Source organism: Amblyomma americanum, chromosome 3, assembly GCF_052857255.1.
Source record: "Amblyomma americanum isolate KBUSLIRL-KWMA chromosome 3, ASM5285725v1, whole genome shotgun sequence".
NCBI classification, from domain to species: domain Eukaryota; kingdom Metazoa; phylum Arthropoda; class Arachnida; order Ixodida; family Ixodidae; genus Amblyomma; species Amblyomma americanum.
In genome coordinates, this window is record NC_135499.1 from 156,175,709 (window position 1) to 156,193,915 (window position 18,207).

Here is an 18,207-nt window from a genome sequence, read left to right on the forward strand (position 1 = left end):
CGTACAGCTGGGGACGGCCGAGGTACGAGACAACAGCATGCTGTCGCCACAGTCCCAAAGTCACGTGCCGAGGAGTCTGCAAAAGGTTACGGGACTGCTTCTCAATCCTCTTTCGACGAGATGCTGCGCATTTCGCCACTTCCGCCTGTACTGTCATCACGCACGCCGGAAAGGCACTTGTCACACATGCGACTGTACCGTCGTATTCCGATACGATTTCGCCGACTCTATTTCTCACAGGTCCAGCCGACTAGATGTGCGAAGCCAGCAGATGCCGTCCAAACTTGCGTCGCAACTTTTCAAACTTGACGCCAAAATGTACGTCCTGTCGCGCCAAGCCTACTTGGCAAAACGGAACTATACGGTCCATCGGTTACAAAAATTGCGAACAAAAGAACCCGCGCGCTCCAAGGAAGATGTCAGCCAACGTAGCTCGATGTTATCCCATTATAGTGGCAGGAGAAACATACGCACCGTCCAAAAGCGCACTGCTGCTATCTTGGCGCGGAATTCAACGGCGTCGGAAGAAAAACACGCACCGGTTTTTGTCGCCACGACCAACGCCGATTATCGCGGGATGCAGACCTCGATCTGCGAAGGCCACAAGTAGCAGACACATGCGAGACATTTTTGACAGGCGCACCGCACAGTTAATCCGCGTTCAACAACACGGACACTACTATACAGACATCCGAGATGGGCGACTACGTATAGTGTCGGCGCCGCAGCTCGAGACGAGAGCGCCTGGCTTCAGGTACTGCCTAGCAAAACAGCTCGATATTTGTAAACACCTAGGCTATATTGAACCCATTTTTCCAGACCAGTCAAAACTGAATACAAACATTGCGCCGTTGCCCCAGTCGTCACTACAAATGTTTTCGCGAGGTTGGCGCGAAGCGAACGCCGTTAGCCTGGTTCACGAAATTAACACAAATACGCGCGCTACGCCTACAAATACTATTCGAAGATGTGCGATTTAAGCGTTCCACTGCAACCCAGCTCGCTACTCGGGCCAGCTGCACTGGGAAGATGTCAACTGGATTTTTAACTTCAACCGACCTCCCTCCCTAAGCCCTCGTGTCGAACAACGCATAAAGTGTGCCCATCGCTAGGCCATCGGGTTCGAACCTAGTTATAGCGAAGCTAGCGCAAGACCAACGTGCAATTCCCCCCCTATATTCTCATTTATATATGTCACCGAAACCAAGGTGCATGGGGGAACGTTTTTTTAATTTGTAGTGCCAATCAGTTGGTTTAAAGAAAATTACTTATAAAGCAGCATAAAAAACAACCATGCCACCGGTGGGATCCGGACGCACGACTTCCGAATATCGCGTCCGGGGCTCGACTAACTGAGCTACGGCAACGGCTGTCGAATCTGCTGCTCTCGTGGGTATTTTGTTTTTGCGTGCAAGCGAACCGTTATATATGTATAACTTTAGTGACGAAGGCCAAGGCCAGACTGGCCGAAACTAAGGTTTTTCCACCGTGTGAACTCGATAACGTTTACACACACATGCACGCACGTTTCCGTCGTGGGAAGACCGAAATGTCAATAAACTTTTTTCAACCGTTTGTGTACGTTTTTTCACTACCAACCGACCGTGCAGAGATTTCCTGTTCGCTGGATATATACAGAGAGCGAGTGTGCTCACGCCCTTCGGCTGCCCCGCTAAGCTCAATTGCCCGAGGTCGCCATGCATGACCGCTCCCAAAGCAAGCTCTCTCTCTCTTCCCCCCCCTCCCCCCCCCCCCCCCCCCCGGCCTTCCTCACAATAACCGTGGGACGCCAGCATCCTTTGGCGAAACTGGGCCAATCATCTCTCCCCCACTGCCCGATTCAACCACCGAAAAACTCTCTCCCTCAGCTTCAGAGCCACTGCGACCATCACAACGCCTCCCCCCCCCCCCCCCCTCCCATTAGGAGTGGCGCTCCCTCGCCGGAAGCACACCCCCTTTCCCCACCAGACAGCCGGGCTACACCATCAACAAGGACCTCTCGGCGACTTATTCGCCTAGGCTCGGCCTACATCGGTGCTCAGCACACAATAACCTTGCGCTGGGCGAAGCGTCTACTCCAGTGCGATTTCTGACAACTCGTGACGAGTCGACGACGGAACGGGTTTCGCACAATACGGAACCATACGTTGATCCGCCGCGGTGGCTCAGTGGTAGGGCGCTCGGCTACTGATCCGGAGCTCCCGGGTTAGAACGCGACCGCGGCGGCCGCGTTTCGATGGAGGCGAAAGGCTAGGCGCCGGTGTGCTGTGCGATGTCAGTGCACGTTAAAGATCCCCAGATGGTCGAAATTATTCCGGAGCCCTTCACCACGGCACCTCTTCAATCTTTCACTCCCTCATTTATCCCATCCCTTGGCGTGGTTCAGGTGTGGCATGGTTGAGGTGTCCGCCGATATGCGAGACAGATACTGCGCCGTTTCCTTTCCCCAAAAACCAATTTTCGAAAACGGGTCTGGCCATTTGGCACCGTTGTTCGTCGGCACCGCTGTGGGACGACTCCGCACTCCGTTACAACCATTTTACGATGGAGATCCACCCAAGAACAATTAGCACTACTCGCGCCGTGCTACCAATCATTCGAAGCCAAAAAGCTAGCAGACAAAAAAAGAATTTTTGAAATCAAAGTTCCAGCAGGGGCCCAAAATGGTGTGAACTGACAAACTGTAGTTGCTTGATTACAAACACATCAGTGATGAAGGCAAAAAAATATATCCTAGCAAACATGCTTTTACTAAAAGCCTGCAGTCCTTTCAGCAGCAACGCCACAGCAACTTTGTAACACTTGAATTCCAGGGATGTTTCCACGATTCCCATGAAACCATCACAAACAAGGATGAAAATGCCAGCATGCTTCCACATCAGTCATTAGGGATGTTGGTGCCAGACGATCACGTATTGCGGGAACCGATCTCACCTGATGCAGGGTTCCAACGATGGCAGAAAAAAAAAATTAATGAGGCACAAATGTCAGTTGTACAATGAAGCACAGTTGGATGTTTTGCCTGTGTGATGCATGTTGACATGGGATGCACACAAGTGTTCAGTGTTCAGACCAAGGAACAGGTTATGTATAATGCACTTATGCCATGTCAAAGCACTTGCAAAAGTTCATGCCATTGCAATGAGAACCTTGATGTGAAGCAGATAAAAATACTGAGGAATAGAGCTAGATTTGGCATTGCAGTCACTTTGCAGCACAGAAAGTGCCTAGTGACACTAATAAACAATAAGGTGAATGCATGCAGAACCAGTACAGGCTTGCAACGCTAATAACACTTGTTTAATACCCGAGATCCCATTTTAACTTTCATGTCTGACTAAGCAGGTTCTAAACTATAAATGGGCACATTACCAAAGGTGTTTTTGCCATGAACGCTGGAAGACAGCCAAGCTGTTATAGAAAAAAACACACATCAACCCCCTTCTTCTTGTACTGCAAACAGGGCTTTGAAAATCCATGCACAAGCTTTCATGCCATCACTAAACAGCCCAAGCCGACAATTCATGACTTAGCACATGAAGTGCGCGCTTGTTCCCAAAATCTTCATACCAACGCAGCTTCATCTTTTGGCTGTACGGAGCTTGGTACCCGGCGTTAAAGGAGTAGAGACACATTTAGAGACTACAACGAGCTTGCCAAAAGCTTCCCCTGTGCACCTTGCCAAGGAATGCACATGTTTAATTTTTATTCTGAAGTACGCACAACCGAGCTTGACCAACCTCCAGAACCTATTGTGAACAGAATCCGTGTGATGCATGATATGGTGTCCACAAATAGTGTTGCTTGCAGCTGCTCGGATGTGTGCAAAAAGCAAAGCTCCAAACAATAGTACTTCACTTGTCGATTCGGGCCTGGCCAGCTCGTGTTTCCCCAGTGGGTAAGGGAAGTGAATATACAGTGCACCTTCCGCCCCTTGCAAACAAGGACATAGGTACACGGTCGGTTGTTAACACTGTTGCATGTTCGCACTTCTCAACTACTGCTTCATAGGTTATGGTGAGGACGTTGTCATGCATTTGTGCTCCTCAAGAGTGGCCTTCTGTGCTGGGGTTCGGCATCGCACCTTCATTACGAGATGCACAAGTGAAATTTGTGTCGAATGTTTGGAGGCAAGCTAACTGCCATGTTTGTCACCTACTGCACCAGCAACAGTGGTTGTACCACCTAGTTCACTAGACGACTGCATCTTGACAGCCTGTGCGCCATGTACAGTCGTGAGGAAAAGTGGTATACAACATGCAGCCGGTGGCGGAGCTCTGGAAAAATGCATTGCAATGCCATCTAGCAGTAGCTATCTTGGATCGAGACAATCGTGCCAGTGCCCCATTTTATCGACAAGCATGTCAGTTAGCTCGGCTCGATGCGTCGCGCTCCTTCTCACCTAAATGCGCCGACGCAATAAATGTCGCGTGGGTGGCCTCTCTTTTTTTTCATAGTTTTGTTTTCACTGCGTGGTCGAAATACGACAAGGCAACCGGCGCATGGCCGGCTCTAGCCGCGCTGCGATATCGCTAGCGTAATGGCCGTTCGCGTGATGCTAAGTCACCGAACAAAAGGCCATGTGTGTGGCATCCAGCTTTAATTCAACGTCAACGGGTACGGTTTTGCTGCAGCAACGCTCGGCATTTCACTGAACAGTAGCGGGACACACCGAAAGGAGCCAACTGACATGCCTGCAGATAAGACGGGTCCCCCTCGAGCTGTCCCGGCTCCTGTCGCTGTCGCTAGATGGCGTTTCGATGCAGTTTTCCGGAGCTCCGCCACCGGCTGCGTATTGTATACCACTTTTGTGCACGACTGTACATAAATGAACAGATGATGGAGGAGCCGCAAGCCACTTTTTTGGACCAAAGTGACCAAATGGAATGCTCTCTCTCTTCGAAAGTCACGTTATATAGACTGGCATAACTTCCGTGCAGTACTTTTGATCTTGAATTTTGCAATACTGAACTAACCAAGGCGCAATGGTTCATTATTTTAATCATGTTACAGAGGTATCCACCCTGCATTCAACATTTGCAGAACAAAAAAAAATTGGTCTCTACTCCTTTGACTCATGGCTACAAAACCTTGAGGCTGCGCTAAACAATCACAAGCCTAGCTACAGGAAAAGTGATAAGGAGAGCCACAGACAACCACTTTGACAACGAAGAGCCGCCACCTTGCTGCGAAAACTTGGGAAAGACAAAAGGCGATGCTTACCTCTGAGGTCACCTTGACAACGCAATTACAGCGAAGAACATTTTTTTTTTGTTGCTGTTGCAGTAGCAAACAAGGCACGCAGAGTCTCCCGGATGTGGCAGCTGCACACTTCTTCAACCGTTGGCCTCCATCTTTGCACGACAGTCAGAGAGAGCAGCAGCAGCACGCACATTTGGTTGACGCAAGTCTTCTCACAGAGCACAGTTTGTAGCAGCACTGTCGGAGGCACAACAGCACCCTCAGTCCGGGTGCTTTGGTGGAAGTTGCAAGAGGAAAACCATAGGGCACGCAGTGCAAGATGTAATGACGTCTTAGTGGTGCAGCTGCAAGGTTGCAAGGCTTTGGTGGCATGTGGCTGCGCTCTCCTGCCTCATAGAAGCTTATCCGAGGCTGCTCTAGGCACACCTAGCTCTAACTAACTACAAGTTTTTTTTTTTTGCTTCCTTCAGGGAATCCTTACTGCTATAGTGTTTTCCCCAAGAGTACGGCATGTTTCAATTGCAAGTGCTTTGACACAACAGCACCAGAACTGGTGGTACAAACATCCGCCATGTGCATGTGGACAGTGTCAGCAAAAACGCTTGGCTGGTGTCCACAACGAACAGGAAGGAAAAAATAGCATCTTGCTTCAAGAGTTTGTTGGAAAAAAAAAAAAGACTTTCAAACAGCAACATGTTTGTTCCCTCCTGTTTTACTCAAGTCACAATTTACATACAATGCTGCTGGTCCGGTGTAGTGACAATCCAGACAGTGTAGCCAAGAGTAGAAAGGAAGTCACCTATGGTGAGCAAGCACACCAGCAGATGGCATGCTTGCCAATGGGTCCAGCAGAGAAGGTGCCTTGAAACCCAGACACGAGGATCATTCACTCGGTTCCCATTTTTCCTTTTGCAGCTGGTCTCCGAGAGCCACCGGAAGGAGAACAATCATTCAACATGTCTCCGGGAAACAAACTCTTCATTTACACTGGGGGAAACCCAGGCACGAGAGAACAATTGTGTATTGACAGCAGCATTACTTTAAATTAAAGCTGTCTTTGGGCATGTTCCTGTCACACAAAAACACATTAATTCAGAAAAGAGTCCAGTCTCACAAAAAAATGCAACACAATGCCACATTGAGATAACTACATATGTACAATCCACAAGGAGAAAAAGAAACAATGCCAGGAATGCAGGCTGCTTTGCCGCAGTCCCTCTGTATCACCCCGGAAAGAAGAAGCACCATGTGAGCTAGTGTAACCAATCCCCCCACCCAACTAGCTATACAAGGAGGCTGGCCCCATTATTATGGACAAACTCCTATCGGTCAGCACTGCTGCACCTCAAGCCAGCCGCACAGCAAAGTGACCAATGAAAAGAAAACACTTTCATGCCTTTAAGGCAAGGAAAACTGACAGGTCAGCGCAGCTCTCTGACCAAGAATAGCGACAGGGCTAGGTGTAGCCATGAAGAAAACATCTCAACATAACACAGATCACCGGTATGGCCCCTGGCCACCTCATTGCATCGAACCATGGAACAAGAAATGGGGCACACTTAGGGGAGTGGTCTGTGACCCCTGGCCCCAAAGTCCGCTGGCGGGGGCAGTCCTCTAGGGCCACCCCTGTAAGAGGAGCTCTCCATCCTGGGAGGGTAGGCATCCGGCGGCGACACCTCGAGTGCTCGACCTGGTGGAGGCGTCCTCAGCAAGCTAAGCCGACGTGCCTGCTGCCCCACCGACGGACTGCTCAAAAGCGAAGCCCGCACATCAACCACCGAAGGCGACACATAGAACTCTCTGTTTCCTCGTGACTCTGGCCCGCCCCTATAGGGTCGCTCATACTCTGCCTCATAACCCCGTGGCTCCCCAAACCGGACGTCACTGCCCTCGTCGGGGGATATGTGCTGCTCAAAGCCCTTGTGGTGGTGGTGGCGTTGGTGTGGTGGGACAATGGTATGGGGAGGAGTAGTGGGGATACCTGAGTGGCTGCCGGGTTTCTTTACGCGAAAGCCCTGCGCTTCCAGAAGCTGTGCCAGCGCTGCCTTGACGCCCGATGTGGTGTAGCTCTGTTGCTGGGCAGAGGTGCTCAAGCCAGAGAGGCCCAGAGACTCAAAGGGTGGCGAACTGTCGTCGGGGGGGCCCCTCCTTTGATATGAGGAGCCGTCTGCCCCCCGGCCCAGAGTGGGCATGGGGGGTGACACAGGCCGGCCTCGGTGCACGCTGGGCTCCGGAGGTAGCCTTCGGGGGAGCACGGGTGGAGCACGGTCGCTATCCATGTGGTGCGGTGGCCCTGCTGTCCCACGGTCGAAGTGGTAGGCTCCAGGACTTGTGGTTTGTCCCCGGATGTCTGTGATTACACACCCGCCACACTTTAATACAGTCCAGCAACTAGTGCCATCATTGCCCTCATTAAAACTGCAGTAAAAGAAGTTTGGCTGCTTACCATCCACTACACTGCGCCACCTGTTCTTGAAATAAATGACTACAGCGGTCATGTAATGAAAGGTCACCTGCTTGCTTGCAGCTATCCATGGACCTTCTCTTTTTCTGTCTTTCTGTTTACAGCAATAGTGTGTAATGGGAGGAATCCACAGCGTTGTTGGAGACATCCACACAGCGAGGGGGGGGGGTAGTAGGTAGTAGTAGGTGCAAGCAAGACAAGACACTTAAGGGTGGTTCTCATGCAAGCGATTCGGCGAATAGAGCGAACAGTGGCGCGGCGCTTCGAAGCGTTTCGCGAGCTTTCGTTTCTTCGTTTCACATGCGTCGCCGCTGTACGTTTCCCACCTCTGCGAAAAACAAAGTTGCTGGCAAAAGATATGCGCTTGTAACTGGTTTTGGTGGCCTGCAAACACAAAAAAGCGTAATATATAAGCATTATTTTGTCGTTTATTTTCATAGTTTATTTAAATAAATAAAATCTTGTGTTTTAGGCATTCAACACCACTTTATATAATTTCTTTTTTATATTAAAGCATACAAACACAAACAGTGGTCTATGAGCATGCTTTCTTGCACGAGGCCTCTACTGGTCACGTGGCAACGCTGGGCCATCATTGGTTGAGATGCGGTGCTGCCGCGTCGCCGCCGCGAAAATTTCCAACTTGCCCGAACCTCGCCGCTGCAGCCGCTGGAGCTTCCTCCGCCGCTCGAGAGAGGGTGTATACGCTGCGGCAGCGGGATTCCCGAGCGGTTCGCTTGCATGTGAAACAGGCTTTACAGGTGGAGTGCAGTGCAGGGCGGCAAAAACTAGAGGGAAGCACTGCATGGCAGGAGTGCAGTGCAGTGCAAAGGGTAAGGGATCTGGTAAGTGCACAGCAAGCCATACAGCCAGCTGCAGTGCTGCATTTCCTCAAGAGGGTTAAGGTTTGCAGCTAAAACAGCGTAATGGTAGAGGAATAGGTGCCACAAGAAACGAGGGCACGCCATAGAAAAAAAAGGGAAGTGGGGTGTTGCATGGCAAAGCATAACAGCTATTGGTGGATTCTCACATTACACAGCATGATGTAAATTACTTTCTTTTTTTTTCTGATCAGCCACACAGGATTTATGTTTCACTATGAACATAAGCTCAAAACTCAGCACCTCAAAAATGTCTTAAATACACTTCAACTATAATTAGACATTAAACACACTGCTGTGATAAATGCCTGCACTTGATGTTTGCAAAAGCAAACAATACGGTGCTGAAGTTTCGTCCAACTGCCCTTGATCAGAGTATGTAGCATTGATTTCAAACTCTCATTCCTAAACTGCATCAATTCTTTTCAGTTAAACCGCAATTATCAAACCCACATCCCTGCACTTGTTGATACAATTTTCAAAGCACCACTGAGGTTTAGCCTGCAAGTTTCGAGCCATTACCTACATTGTGAGCATAGAACAAAAGGCAAGCATCCAGCAGAGCAGTGTACCGTATACTGCCACATGTCAGTCGACTCCAAATACAGGTCGACCCCCCCCAAGCGACAGCCCCCGCAGAACAAAGAAAACCTGACTCCAAATATAGGCGATGCGTGCACTCCTTTTCCCCACTCCTTTGCGGGATGGCACTGCGGCAAGCATGCAGCTTAATCCAAAATACGGGTAAAGATGCAATCACAATGACAGCTGTGAGAGGAGAATCGGCATGAAAGGCGATGAAATGGTACTCAACCCGTGTTCCATACTTGCCTGCGGCTGGCTGGCTAGCGGCAAACCGAACTATCAATGGTCCTTCAGTTTCGGATTCCAGTGCGACGAGCACTCAAGAGGTTAACAAAGTTTGCTGTCCCCTGCAGGGACAGTCCGCCATTCGAGGAGGAGGAAACAACTTTATTGACTTTAATACTGGGTCAGGAAATGGGGGGGGGTTTGGGGAAGAGGTAGACCGTGAACCCTCAAGCCGCTCTAGGTGGCCGAAAAGCTACGGCAACCCCCATGGCCCAGCGCACAATCCGGATTTGATCTTCCGCCCATGACCTGCGCAGAGCAGCCTCCAATCGCTCCTGTTGCCCAGCCCCCTCAAAAGGGGGAGTAGGGTTGTTGGGGAAACTATGATGAATTAGGGAATTAAGGTAATGGGACTGCATAGCGCTCGTTTGTAATCGACGCCAAACAACTAGCTTGGCCTGGGACAGGGATTTATGAGGGGGAGAGTAGCTGAGGTGCGAATTGCGCTAGTGTAAAGTAATTTCGTGGCATTCACGCCCGCTGCGAAAGGAACGTAGACCATCCGCTGCCCGGCTGACGAGTGCTCGGGCATGTTCTTGGGCGGCTGTATTCCGTGGGTGTTCACAGTGCGCTGGAACCCATAGTAGGATGGTGATTATGGCTTGGGAAGGCGGGATGAATTGGAGAATATGGTAAGCGGGTGCATGGATTCAGCGCATAGAGAAGTTATCAATCGCCGTTTTTGAGTCTGGGAAAATGTATTCAGCCTGAGTGTGAGCAATTGCCAGAGCAATGCCAGTTTCTTCCGCCTCGATTGGGTCACCCGGTCGAGGGTGCTGCAACAAAGGAGGTTGTGGGCATTAACTGAGACTGCCACCGCGAAGGTAGGGCGGCAAGAGTGTTCTGCCACATCTACATAATCGGCACGGGTCGAAGGTGGGTAGCGCTTATGAAGCACCTTTGCTCTGGCCACCAGACGGTCGTGATTGTGGGTGGGATGGGTATTTTTCAGTAATTGTGGGATGTACAGACTGTCGCTGATGCAGTCTGGGGGTCACGTTGTGGGGTAGTGCGTGCTATGAGGTTAATTTTGAGGCGCTGTAGGAGCTGCCTGCCTGGTTCTGACTGGTAAAGACTGTTATACTGGAACATGGGAGGAATGGGAGGCCCTTCTTGCGCTGCTGGACCAGGACCCCCAGCTTCGTCATGTGAACCGGGGTGCCAGTGCCATGGCCCTACATGGCGTGGACACATGCGTGTAATGTGAGGGCTCTATGCGGTGACCCTGAACCCTTGAAGTGCCCAAACTCTTTCGCATATTAAGTTTTCCATCTATCCATCTTGTGCTGTCTACCGTTCATTAAAGAAAGTGAACACTAGCAAGAGCAAGTCTTGTAAATGCTGCGCAGTTCGAACCTTCATAGCGAGGCCCAATTTGCACACAAATTAAATTTTTTTTTACACATCATGCCAGGAATAAGTACTGGCATAAGGTGCGCACTACCTGTGGCTCAGCTGAAACTAACTTAGACCTCACAAATAGGTTAACTCCACCCATACAGAATAGTGACATAAGCGGCAATATATGATAATATTCAGAGCTGGATGCTTTTCATTATCTTTTCCTGTTTGCAAAAGAAAAGGCAGAGAAGTAATTGCAGATCCCAGTACCAGTGCCTGGCACCGGTAAGAAAAGCAAATGAGCCCAGCCTATTTCAAGCATCAATACTGTTTGTCAATAAATAAAAAAGACAAGACTTATTCCCCTGCTCCTGAGCAGTCAGCTTTATTCTCTGCAGCTGCCCATAAAGTGATGTGCAAAATTATGGGAGCTATAAACAGCAAAGTAAAAAATAACATTCTGCTGCTTAAAGAAATAAAACTTAAAACTCATACTATAAATACTATCCTAGGAATGTGCCAAGAGCATAGAAGCAGTCTATGCCCTCACCAGCGCAAGCTCAATGTAAACCTGCATGCGCTCAATGATGGCGCCTGGCACACTACAGCACAATGCACACCATTCTAATTGTATCTAACTTACCAGAGGCAGGTGGCACTGGATGCTGTAGCATGGGAGGCCCCAGGGGTGGGGCTGATGGGGGTGGTTCGCTACTCCTCCACTTTGACCGTGTGGGTGGCGACTCGGGAGGTGGCGGTGGTGGCCTGCGGGACGGCTGAGGGGGTGACATCGGTGGTTGCGACAATGGCGGAGGCCGTGCCAAGCGGCGCCCTCCATCGTCAGCGTGGCCCAGACCACTCATCTGGTCCCTTGACACATCGAGGGGCTTGCCAGATGGGATGAGAGGTTGAGGAGATGGCGCCTGCTGCTGCGGCGCTGGTTGTGGGTGCTGTGCTGTCACATGGTGCTGCTGCTGATGCAGCTGGGGGAGCGGCGGAACCGGGTGCACCTGCCTGCTTTGGTGGCTGGCCATCTGCACCTTCTGGGCCTGTTTAGCAGCCGCTGCCAGCAGCAGCTGCATGTTCAGGTTCTCCAGAAGCTGCCGTGTGGAGGCATCAACCTGCGAAGCAGCAACAACCATGGAGAGAGAGAGGTTGCTCGCTGCTCTCTGCCACTAAAACTGAAGGAATGAAAAGTGAATATCGCATGCAGAAAGCACCACACAACTTAAAATGCCAGCAAAGAAAGCACTCGTTGGATTAGTCTGTCGGAGGAATACACTCCTATGCACTCTGCTTCAAGAAGTCACAAATGTTGCTACAAAATGCACAACCTAACGAAGGCAGCAGCGAGTACACTCATGCTGATGCTGGCTATTCTGCCTTTGCTTCTGCTTGCTAGGCGACACGAAGGGCAAAGGCATATGTTTATGCATGCAAAGCAACAGGGGCACTATCTCTCTTTGTGTTAGGCGCACATCATTCATTGAAGGCAGAAAGAGAGCCAAATTGCCCAAAGCAGATAGACAAGTGTTGGAACGTGCAGGAAATGTGTGATCCACACCTATGTGCGGTAGTATGCACAGATGTTTATTGCTGCACACTAAAGAAAAAAAAAATTGAGTGACAGTTTGCAATAGCACCGCCCCTGGCATATGCAACCAGCTTTTCTAAGGGTTTCTTTTATTAAAGCTATAATGCAAGTAAGCTGACAGCCAGATGGTTAGAGCTCAGTACGAATAGAGTAAGAGACTGATTTTTGAGGCTAGTACTTCGGAATTCATTGAAGAACTGTCACAACCCTCACAGGAACAGGTACACATTCACAAACAATATTTTGGACCCCGCGGAGTCCAAAAGTGATTTCCGAGACTTAAATATATGCCATCAATACAGTTGGCAGACAAAAATCCGAATAAGATTTTTGAATACGCTTGCTTATTCAGGCTTTTACGTAGCATCAGAATATGCCTGATAGAGCCAATGTGTAAGTGTGCCCAAAATTCGGATGCACTGCATCTCATTGCTCACATTTTCGGACCTCATTCGCACCTGCCGCAGCAGTGCCACCAATAGCCAAGGCACCATATGATGCGTACAGAAGAACCTCATTACTTCAGATTTCAAGAGAGATCAAGAACTTATTGAATAAAGCAGAATTCAAGCAAAAAGAGAGCTTCTTACACGGCGACGCTGACATTCTCCGTGGGTTCGCATATCATGCAAGCGTGGTAGCGAGCTTGTACCAAACTCAAACGTTGTCTGCTGCTCAAACTGAACAGCAGTCTAAATGCACAGAACTCATCTGTGTAAGTCCTTTTGTCACGAATACGCGCAAGCGCATGGCTGGCGGCCAGCTCCCCGTGACAGCGAGTGGAAGAAAATGGCAATGCTTTTCAAAGCTAGGAGCTTGTACCTGCAATAAAATGCATCGCAGCCCCAATTGTTCTATTGCAATACCGTCAAAACTTGCTGAAAGGCAAAATGCCTCTCACTGTATGCAAGCCACTGCAGTGCATAAAACATACCACTGCTTCCCAGGACTGTTTTTGGCTCTAGCGGTTAGGCTAGATTATGGAAGCCAATGACAACAAAGGGCTTGATTCAGCCAATTGTTGGTTCTTTCTGATCTCTATCGCCATCTTCACCTTTTCACTTTGGGCCCTCCACACAATGGGCGCAGCACAGTTCCCCTGCAGCAATGAGTGCTTTTGTATACGGACTTTGTCCCAGCCCCTGAAACGACGTGCAGTGAGACAGAGTGGTAAGCTTCAGAATGTGCAAGAAACTTCTGACCCTTTCCTTTAATAATCAGAAGGGGAAATGAAGTGATCTTATGGTGAAACCGGATTTTTTGGATGTTTTCGCGGCCCCTAGAGACACGACAAAATCAGTCGGCGAATGGGCTTCTACGACTCAACATAGACGCAAGCCGGCATCGCTGTCACAACTAACCTGTTCTTTGCCGCCATGAAAGGCGCCATAATGAATTTTTTAATGAAGTCACTCGAGCAGACTGGCTTGAATATTCCTGGCTATTTCTTCCGAATTGTTGCCACTGAACTTAATAACTTGCTGTTTGTTAGCATCGAGGTGGCCTACAAAGAAGAGTTCACGAGCCAGGGTGCGCGATCGCGTTAGAGAACAGCGGTAGCGTCCGCTGCGGCTTACACCAACGTGCTAGTAATGCAGGCTCAGATGATGCCACCCGTGGCTTGGGGCTTATGGGAGGATATTAAGGTTGGGAGCAGTCGAAGGTGCTCACTTCCGCTCATTTCTTCCCGTGGGTTCCCTCTTGATCTTCACGTGTTGCTGGCCACAGAAATGGCCTATGTTTTCACTTGGCATGTAGAATGGCGCGTAGAACAGCGCAGGGTGTGCATTGTGGAGGCGAGGCTTTGGCCAAAATGCAGTGTAATATTATCACTTGCAAACAGAACGCGGGAAATGGTGAAGTTCACGATTTTTGAAGCCGGTTTTTGAAGCAAAGCGACTTTTTTGAACTTCCAAGAGTTTTTTCAGACGTTTCGATTATTCACACCACTTTGCAGGTCTCAGAGAGTCTGAAAAAAACCACTCAGCGACTCCAATCTGGGACCTGGCAAAGAAATGCACACACGTGCAGAGCAGTAACCAAAGTTGTTTTCCTCACAAGAAAGAATAGGGGGAGAATGAGTGGCTGGCTACGTGAAGTGACGGTGGTGGGCTCACCTTAATGTTAAGCAAATTGGCAAGCTGGGCAATGCTGAGTGTCTCATGCTTCTGGAAAGCAGCCGTGATGGTGTTGAGGTTGGTCTGCAGCTGCTGGCTGTTCACACTGGATGCAGCCTGGTTGCTGTCAGAGCCGTCGGCCGACTTACTGTCAGCTTCTGCACCAGAGAGGGCAGGAAGGGAGGGAGACTGCAGCAATCAGAAGCGTAGCACACACAGAAGGGACATAAACAGCAGCAGACAAACATGGAAACAGACTAGAGGGAAGCCACAGCGATAGTTACAATGTTAGCTGCAGTGACAGGTGAGGGAGTCCACATGTAAAAGCTGCCTGGAGCTGCAAGCGAGGTACACATCCTGCCACTACAGTGGAACCACGATTATACAAATTTCAGGGAACCACACAAAATTGCCATATCATTATAAAACTCGCAAAACGGATGTAGCACTTCAGTATTTAACACATCCACTACTCTGGCTGCCTTTGGAAAAGGCTCTCGAATAAACTGTGACACCAGCTACTTTCGTTACAGATAATTCCCACTGATCCTCGTATCAAGAGGGGCGCGCATAATTTGGTGCCATATAATTGATTTTCAAGGCATTATATTGCAGGACCGCAGCAGTTTGTCATGAAATGTCATAATCAGGGTTCCACTGTACCTGCATAATCAGCACCAGCAGCAAACGAAGCCAAACAACAGAGACCACGAGGGACTATGCATGGAAGACAACTATCATCCATCCTGGTACATGCATAAGGCAGGCACCAGCTTAGCACAGCGAGAACAGTTGCTGTGTGATGATGTTCAATGGATGCTGAAAGCCAAATAACAAGTTCACAAGAGATGATGACCATGACTAACACAGTAAAATATCGATGATACAAATCCGAGGGGGTCGCGAAAATGTCCATATCATTCGAAATGGTGTACCATCCAAAATGGAGAAACTCCATTGGGGGAGCATGGAAAATTTATTCGTGCAGATTTGTTCATGGCTGCTGGGATTTATTTACGGCCATGTGGCCACAGCTCATCAGTCGCTCACAGCATGACTAGCGATCACAGAATTGGTGATGTGCGGGCCGGGCGCCGCTTCTCGTACAGCGTGACCAGCAATCATGGAGCTGGCCATATGAGGGCAGTGCTTTATGCTTGAGGGTGCAGTCACAGCTCGCGTGTTCATATCATCCGTAGTGGCACGGGAGAGCGTTCGGAACATCTGAAATTCCACACATTGTACACAATGCACACCGGCCGCGGAATTTTAAGAATTCATATCAACCGGGTTCCTGTCATCGAGGTTCTACTGCAATTACAAACCCAGAAGCCATGCAATAATTACACAATTCCCCAAAACCTAGAGAAGTGCTGTTAGTTCCTGACCAGAAGCAAAGAATGAATAGGTACAATTCCACAATGTAATGGTCCTTGGTACATGCTTGCAATGGATGCATACTTTGATGCATAGTCAAAAGTACGGTTGCAATCCATGCACCCACACTTCACATGATTATTGCATGCAGTGAAAACCTCAGGAGTAGACTGTCACACAGTGCGGAATGTATAGGTATGACCAAATATTACAGAGCATGCTTCAGCTTTGGTCAAATGTTTAGGGGAGTCCCCCAAGGTGGAGTAAATTTGTGACTGTTCCAGTGAAGCAGTGGTTAAGGGTTGGTCCTGGGTTCGAACCCCGAACCAGGACGAATTTTTCTTAACTACGAAATTTCTGTAAAAGCTGTACAACTTTCCACTGTAGCCGTATGGCAGCATTTGGGTGGATGCCAATTGAGTAATTTGCTTTCTTATTACATGCTTCGGCGTCTGAAATTTCCTAGCAGGTTTCGTAGAGAAGATATGCTTTCTTGGGTTGGCACGCAAGTGCATCAGTGAAATCTGCCAGCACATGTATAAAGTACTTCCTAATTTTTTCTAGGTAAGGCATGAGAAGAGTGATTGCCAGAGCATGCTCCATACTATTATGGCCAGGACTGTACATGAGCCGTTATTAGTTTATGAAACACGAATTTGGTGAGAATATTATTTCTTTACAACCACTGCCCATTTCTTGACATGCATTAGTCAAGAGTAACACAAAAACCTGTGTATAATGTTTTTTTTTTTTTTCTCAGTTTTCACAGTATCAAATTTCCGCCTCATATTAGATGCAGATCCAAACAATTTTCAGCTCAAAGTCGGAGTTCCGGTATCATTACTACCTGGTGCTATCATCATCATGCTTCCAGTAAGAGGCGGGGCACTATCTCACACTGGCATCGATGAACTGTTTTGATAGTTTCGGTTTCGACACCATTTCACCATGCTAACCTTGCTATGTCTATGCGATCGGAAGCAGGACAATCACACCTCGCATGATGTCGGGACCACGAAAGCCATACTGGGCTGCTTTTAAAAGGAAAATAATTGTAGCTGCCGAAACCATCGGCACTGCATCAAGACCTGCTACATGGACATAATGAGTTTGGGAGAGCTGCAGTTAATGCTGCAGGATGGCCGAAAGAAGCCTCTCCAGTCAGGCTCTGCAATTGGGCCAGCATTCCCGAAGCGTTCGTCGGTTGCTCTTCAAGAAAAGCAAGATATTGGAAACGTGTCTAATGGTACTAAAGAAGAGTTCCGTGGAAAGTTAACTCAGACAAGGGACTATCTGAAACCTGTACACCCGATGACAACGAATCGCCAAAGCCCCCACTTCGCGGACACTTCCTGGGCGCACTCGCCGCATACCTGCGTGTGCGCCGGAGACTGTCTGGATATGCCTGTGGTGCGAGATGTGAACAGGTCCATCCTACGCATGAGGCAGAAGCGGCACACCGGTTTAGAACAACTGGAAAACTGAATGGCTCCCTTGAGTGCTGGGGCGTGTGTGAGCTGCTCTTTTCAACAAGTGTGAAATTCTCTGATCAAGCATGGTGTCTTGAGAAGGAGCGAGCCAGCAACAGGCATATGTGATGCAAGCATGCCTTTTTCGATGCCTGGCAAGGGGTGATGCTGGATGCGCAAGCGTGTGGTGCGTACACATTGTGTGTCCATCAAGTGACTGAGTCAAAATGGAGTACAAACAAATGCTTTCGGTGCGCTTCTTCATTCACATAATACACGAATAAAGACCTTTTTTTTTTCCATTTTTGCTATCCCCAAATCACACCTTCTATTACATGCGGTTCCATATTATATGCGTGATTTTACGGCAATTTGGACATTCAGAATTATTCTGCACATATCCATTCCAGGCTGCATGCAAGCATGCCAAGGAATTTTTTGGTAATAGAGCAAAACACTGATGCTTTTTCTGAAAAATGCAAAGCAAAAAGTATTATCCTGGGGGAACATGATGCAAACCACCTAATTTTGAGAAATATGAAGTATAAAGACATTTATTTGCTTCATAAAAATGTTGATTAGCATTTCTGGCACAAGGTTTGAACAGGTCCTTATCTAGTGCTTGCAGAATTCGGTTTGCATTTTTGCTGTCCTAAGCGCGGAATGAACTTCGCAACACACCCGGTCCATCAACATCAAAGGCGGGCGTAGCCGAACGTGTGTCATTTTTCGCACGCTTTACGCCCTCGCACCTAAGCAATGCGCGGAAGCCACCACGGAGGCTACCGCAGAGTTTTTGCTTTTCAGGCTGCGTTCCCCCACACCTGGCCCACTTGTATGTAAGCACGTTCTCACAGTTCCCAAGCGCTTCACTCCCTAATGCCAACGCTCC

The 18,207-nt window shown here is 48.9% G+C and overlaps 1 protein-coding gene across 2 annotated transcripts in view; it reads right to left on the minus strand.

Annotated features, from left to right (window-relative positions):
• The window catches only part of LOC144125250 (uncharacterized), a 71,181-nt gene that overhangs the window by 9,019 nt on the left and 43,955 nt on the right, over nt 1-18,207 (minus strand). Inside the window, exons 9-11 of one of the 2 annotated variants that reach the window (XR_013313355.1) lie at nt 14,470-14,627; nt 11,402-11,879; nt 7,184-7,552 (exon numbers count right to left, since the gene is read on the minus strand). Coding sequence is in view for 1 of the 2 variants with exons in the window: in XM_077658473.1 (XP_077514599.1) it covers nt 6,762-7,552; nt 11,402-11,879; nt 14,470-14,627 (1,427 nt within the window). In the remaining variant the exon portion in view is untranslated. Of the gene's footprint in view, nt 1-5,896; nt 7,553-11,401; nt 11,880-14,469; nt 14,628-18,207 lie in introns of those variants that run through there. The other variant, XM_077658473.1, reaches the window with a different exon arrangement.